This window comes from Enhydra lutris, unplaced genomic scaffold, assembly GCF_002288905.1.
Source record: "Enhydra lutris kenyoni isolate GAN:26980312 unplaced genomic scaffold, ASM228890v2 scaffoldscaffold21, whole genome shotgun sequence".
Classification (NCBI taxonomy): Eukaryota; Metazoa; Chordata; class Mammalia; order Carnivora; family Mustelidae; genus Enhydra; species Enhydra lutris.
The window spans coordinates 65,352,355-65,358,349 of record NW_019154105.1 but is presented as its reverse complement, the minus strand read 5'-3'; the positions used below and the strand labels follow the sequence as shown (position 1 = coordinate 65,358,349).

Genomic DNA, 5,995 nt, shown 5'->3' with positions numbered 1-5,995 from the left:
GTAGCTTACTTGTGCTTTCAGCTTCTAAATTCAGGAGTTCCTTAATTTATCGTCTATGAACCTCCTGAATAAAAAGTATAAATGTGCAACACTGCAGGTCCATGAAAGAGGAAAGTGCAGATTACATCATCAGATTTTTTTTTTTTTTTTTTGGTCAGAGAAAGAGAGAGCGAGCTTGTGAGCAGGCGAGTGGGTGCACAAGCCGGGGGAGCAGCAGTTCCAGGGAGAAGCAGGCCCCCCGCTGAACAAGGAACCCGATGCAGGACTCCATCCTTGGACTCTGGGATCCTGACCTGAGCAGAAGGCAGACACTTAACCTACTCAGCCACCCAGGCGCCCCTACATGATCAGACTTATGATACACAGCTATGAGAGAACATGAATACTCCGTTAGCCTCTAAGATCCACGATAAATGGCACAAAAGAAACCTAAGCTGGGTGCTTATTTGAGGTCTATTGCCTAGGAACATCAATTAATAACAATAGATTAAGATTCAAATCAAGATCAAAGCCTGCTGCACCTGCAAGACATCTTTAGGATTCCATGCTGTTGGGTGAAAAGAACAAAAATCCCAACACCAGTCATTCACACACATGACTTAACTATTGACTTTGAGAGGTGAGGAACAAAATTCTGTGGAATAGTAGCTAAGCTTTTTCACATCCGAAAGGAGTTACTCCCAAGACACTTCTTATCCCTACAATCATGAGCAATGTATCTATTTTCAAACAAAAAAAGAAATATGCAAAGTCCTTTCCAGAAGAAAAGCTTTTCCAATAAAATTTAAAATTTTTATTAATATTTAAATTATAAACTAAATGTTAGCAACCACTTACAGACATGTTTGCTGTGGGCAAATTAAGATTCGGAGGGCCTACTGGGAAATACAGCTTCGGAATTAATTGCAATAAATCAATCCATCTCCTCAGAAATTGTATGATTTCCTTCGTTCTACAACCCATGATGTGCAAAGTATAATATAACGTGAAATAACTTACCATCTACCCTAAAAGCTACAGAAAATGGAATCGCTATTAGGATCGAATAATAAGACTGGGAAAGTTGGGCAGTTTTTCTTCATATAAAATATAGAAACTCTGAAAAGGTAATACTGTTGGGTGAGCTGTAAAACCCATAAAAACAACAAATCTGCCACAGCGCACAGAGAAACGCATTCAGGTTCCCCGACGCCCCAAGCAGCCAGCCCTCAGTTCAGCACTGGAGACAGAAAGCCACACGTCCTTACGGGAGGTCATGCAGACAGTGGGAAACAAGTGTGCCAAAAAGACAAACACGCCGTCCTCCAACCTCATGGAGGTCTACCAGCAGCCTCGCCGGCAGACTCAGCAGCCCAGGCCCTCGCAGCCGGCGTCCCCTCGCTGGCCGGCCGGCGGACTCAGATCTGAGGTGTCTCGCTGCAACAGGGAAAGTGGTCTTCGGTCCGAAACAGGACGGGCGGCTCGTAGCCGCTCTGCTGGGGCCTGCCGGAGGGCGCCTTGCTGAACAAGGAGGGCACGCTGATCGTGTGCAGCAGCTTCCTGAAGGCGCTGGGGAAAGCACCCAGCTCGGCCTCCGCCCTGGCCACCTGCTCCTCCATCCTGGCCACGCGGGCGCCGATCATCCCCACGAAGGCCTCCAGCCGGTCGATCCTGCTGTAGACCCGCCGCATCTCCGCGGCCTTCGCGTAAATGCGAGGCACACCCTCACTGACGACGTGGGAGGAGTCCCCGCGCAGCATGTCCAGCATGCCCACGAACTCGTCCACTCTGGTGAGCAGGTCCTCCAGGCTGGAGTCCAGGGCCTCGACCTCGGGCCGCTCCCCGGCTCCCGGCAGCAGGCAGGCGGCGTAGCCCGCGGCGGCGCGGCGCAGCAGCGGCAGATCGCGGCCCGGCGCGCCCAGCTCCGACGCCTCGTCCTCCCACGGCCCCGAGGCGCTGCTGTGGCTCTGGGACACATTGCCGCTGTCCCCGCTCCACGCTGCTCCGGGGAGTTCGGCCTCGTCCTCCGCCGACCCCTCGCGCGGCGGCCCACGACCCGGGGCGCGACCCTCCATGGCCCGCCGCGGCCGGGATGCCGGCCCCGCTTCCGGGCTCCCAGTTCTGCTTCCGGCTCCTGCGCGCGCGCGCGTCCCAGCAACCGGCTTTTGCGCGCTCACGTACACGCACGCGCGCCGGTCTCTGTTTCCAGACCTGGACGCTCCTCCGCGCGCGATGTGAACAGAACTAGATTGAGACGCGTGCGTCCTCACTGTATCTTTCGCATGGTCACACAATCAGGTAACCTCCATCCAGATCAAGATATAGGACATGTCAAGGACCCATGAAGAGCTTCCCACTGTCCCTAGTTTCTTCTTGCTGCTCATACCAAAGTCAAAGAGAGAAATAAACAGGAGTTCTCCAGAACCTGGCTCTTCTCGATGACTCTGAACGTTTTCATCTTCTTTCCACTTTTCCCCAAACACTTGGTATTGTCAACATTTTCATTTTTAGCTATTCTAGTGGGTGTATAGTGAATGCTATCTCAGCGTGGTTTTAATTGGCATTTCCTGTTGAATAGTGAACTTTAGCACCCTTTTGTATATTTATTGGCCATGTGGATATTCCCTCTTCTGAAGTGCTGGCTCAAGTCTTGCCCATTTTTATTTTTTATTTTTTAAAAAGATTTTATTTATTTATTTGACAGACAGAGATCACAAGTAGGCAGAGAGGCAGACAGAGAGAGAGAGAGGAGGAAGCAGGCTCCCGGCTGAGCAGGGAGCCGGATGCGGGGCTCCATCCCAGGACCCTGAGATCATGACCTGAGTCGAAGGCAGAGGCTTAACCCACTGAGCCACCCAGGAGCCCCATTTTTATTTTTATTTTTTTAAAGATTTTATTTATTTACTTGTCAGATCACAGCCAGGGGGATCCAAGAGAGAAGCTGGTTCCTCGCTGAGCAAGGAGCGCAATGTGGGACTCGATTCCAGCCGAATGCAGACACTTAACTGGCTGAGCCACCCAGGTGTCCCATCTTGCCGGTTTTTAAATTGAGTTATTTGTCTTTTCCTTATTGATCTATAGACATTCTCAATACAGTTTGAATGTGAATCCTTTGTTATCTATATCCCTTTAATAAATTCTAATTCATCAAACCAGGAATGTTTGGAGAGTGAAAGGGGACACTCAGGATACAAGATACAAATCATTTTGTGTGTGTGTGTGCTGTATGATCTTTAATTAACTATAGTCTTCCAGTCAAGTCACCTAGGGACCATTTTACCCACTGCTCTGTTTGGTCGCCAGTCTCGTCTCTTTCTTCAGCAATGGTGAGGTGGATACCCTTTCCCTGGGGAAGAGAAATCTGTGTTTGTTCCCTTTGCCAATAACAAAAATGTTAAGAGAGTTGAGTGGCAAATCAGTTGCCATTGGCATCTTTCACGTGAACAGTATCAGAAGACCAGGGTGTCTCTCTCTGTTGGTGATCACACCAGTTCTTCCCAGGTTTGCACTCTGGTCACCCTACACAGATAGCCAGTGTCGCACTTGCTGAAATCAGTAATCTCTCCAGTCTCCCAAATCAATCTGAATGGTGTCATTCACCCTGATGAAGGGCTCAGGACAGCGGATGGAGCAAGCATCATGAGTCACCAGATGAGGGATTCCTTTTGTCCCCACAAAGATCTTCCTCACTTTGCACAACTTACACTTGACCTTCTCAGGTGTAATCCAATGAACAGCAAAGCGACCCTTGGTGTCATACATCAGATGGAAATTCTCCCCCAGTCTTGCCACTGCTGATGAGACCCATAAAACCAGTAGGATACATTATATCAGCTTGGATATTGCCATCATTCTTAATAAAATGCTGCATACAGATCTTTATTTCATCTCCTATTAGGGCATACTTAAGTCTGTTCCTTAGGAAAATGATTAAGAGGCGGATATTCTCTCAGCTTATGGGACCAGTAGACGGGTGAGGAGCAAACACACTGGTCAGTTTATCCAGCATCCAATACTACCTGCTTCAGATAGCCTTGGGACCACGAGCTGTGGCTGCACTAGGCAGGAGACGAGCAAGATATAAAATCTTGGGCAAACCATATCACGTAATTATTATGGGACTATAAGGATCGTGAGATGATCATTACAGATCATATGTCCAATGCCCAGTTTAGAGCAGCACGTGGAAACTGACCTCAGAGATATGTGTTCGAGTTAGCCAGCTTGTCCATGGCCACAGAACAAGTAACTGGAGGGACTAGGAGCACCTAATGCAGGATGTTTCTGACTTCAAAACCTTTAGCACAAACAACCTCCATTCACTATCATAATAACTATAACACTATCACCACTTATATCTGCTGGTGCTTTGGTATTTGCAAATCACTTTCCTGCACATCACCTCACTTACACATCTTCCCATCGATGGATATTCAGGCTGGGATCACCGGTTTTTACTTAAAGACTGGAATACTGAAGCTCTAACCTGTGGCACTATTGTAAGCAGAATCCCTCCAAAGTTCAGCTAGTGGGACACTCACTGAACAAGCCTGCAAAGAGACTCCACCCACTCCACAATGGCATACTCTCGGTGCTCAAACATTTTTTGTTAAATGAATGTTAAAGCTGAATTTTACTGGTCCCCTGCTGTTTTTCAGGTCCTATAGGTGTTAAGGACAGAGACCAGGACGCACTGTCAAGGAGCCTCCAACAGACAGAAGCGCTTATATTTTATGAAAGGAGGCCTTATCTCTAAAACATTCCCTAAGGCCCTACTTGTGTCCAGGCTGCCAGGAGGGGCTGAGGACAGAGCTGAATCAGAAGTGGCCCTTTATCTTAGGTTGCTCACAGTCTGGTGAAGATGATGCAGGCAGGTTGGGTCCAAGAACCCAGAGGGGGTTCGGGGTCCCTGCAGGACCAACTTTGCATGGGACAGAAATCAAACACAGGCCAGAGAAAGTAAAAACAGTTTATTAAATAGTGAGAGAAACAGAATTTAGCAGACAGACTGGGAGACTCAGAAAGGAGTCTCTTCCTGGCTTGGGTCTAGGGGTTCATATTGGAAAGGGATCTAGGGCAACTATTCCTTCAGGAATCCAGAATAGGGTCCGATCAAAGGTGAGTGGCAGGTCAGTAATAGGTGTTATTCTATAAATCATTGAAGGTACGGGTTACTGATGCCAGCGTCTGCCAAGTCTTGTTCAAAGTTAACGTCCTGGGAACATGTTTGGGATCTAGCTCTTCTTAGATGTTATCAGGTGTTTGGGGGCCTAGGACAAAAATTCAGAGAATAGGGTGCCTGGGTGGCTCAGTTGTTAAGTTTCTGCCTTCAGCTCAGGTCATGATTCCAGGGTCCTGGGATCAGTCCAGACATCGGGCTCCCTGCTCGGCAGGAAGTCTGCTTCTCCCTCTCCCGCTTCCCCTGCTTGTGCTCCCTCTCTCTTTGTGTCTCTTTGTGTCAAACAAATAAATAAATTCTTTTTTAAAAACCTCAGAGAATGATTAACTCTCTTGTTTCCCCTTTGAAGTGGGAACATAGCTTGTTTGGTTTAACTGGATGCAGAAAAAAGAACATAAGTACTTGTGGCCTAAACAGAAACCACAGAGACAGGACCTTTCTAAAATGGAGTCCCTTCAGTTACCCTACCTCAAACAGAGAACAAAAACCTACTGACCAGAACAATCCAAGGCAGTGGGAGAAAAATCCGCCCAGGACAAAAAGCTGGGAGCAAGGGGTGAGAAAAGAGCAGTTAGAATCCTGGGTTTTTGGCAAGGGAAGTGAGGGCAAAAATGAACTTTTGGGACTTCATCAAGATCAAAAGCTTTTGCACAGCAAAGGAAACAGTTAACAAAACCAAAAGACAACTGACAGAATGGGAGAAGATATTTGCAAACGATATATCAGATAAAGGGCTAGTATTCAAAATCTATAAAGAGCTTATCAAATCAACACCCAAAGAACAAATAATCCAATCAAGAAATGGGCAGAAGACATGAAGAGACATTTCTGCAAAGA

General features: G+C 47.6%; 1 protein-coding gene and 1 pseudogene across 1 annotated transcript; both read right to left on the bottom strand.

Annotated features, from left to right (window-relative positions):
- Positions 1-341: 341 nt before the first annotated feature.
- LOC111149153 (biogenesis of lysosomal organelles complex 1 subunit 4) lies at positions 342-2,084 on the bottom strand. Its single transcript, XM_022506104.1, has one exon. The coding sequence runs from the start codon at positions 2,052-2,054 to the stop codon at positions 1,398-1,400; it is 657 nt and encodes a 218-aa protein (XP_022361812.1). The 5' UTR covers positions 2,055-2,084; the 3' UTR covers positions 342-1,397.
- Positions 2,085-3,255: 1,171 nt separating this feature from the next.
- Positions 3,256-5,995, bottom strand: part of LOC111148883 — a 4,713-nt pseudogene continuing 1,973 nt past the window's right edge.

What these genes read in the sequence shown, in the direction of transcription:
- LOC111149153 (XM_022506104.1), bottom strand. Translation starts at nt 2,054, where the DNA reads ATGGAGGGTCGCGCCCCGGGTCGTGGGCCGCCGCGCGAGGGGTCGGCG.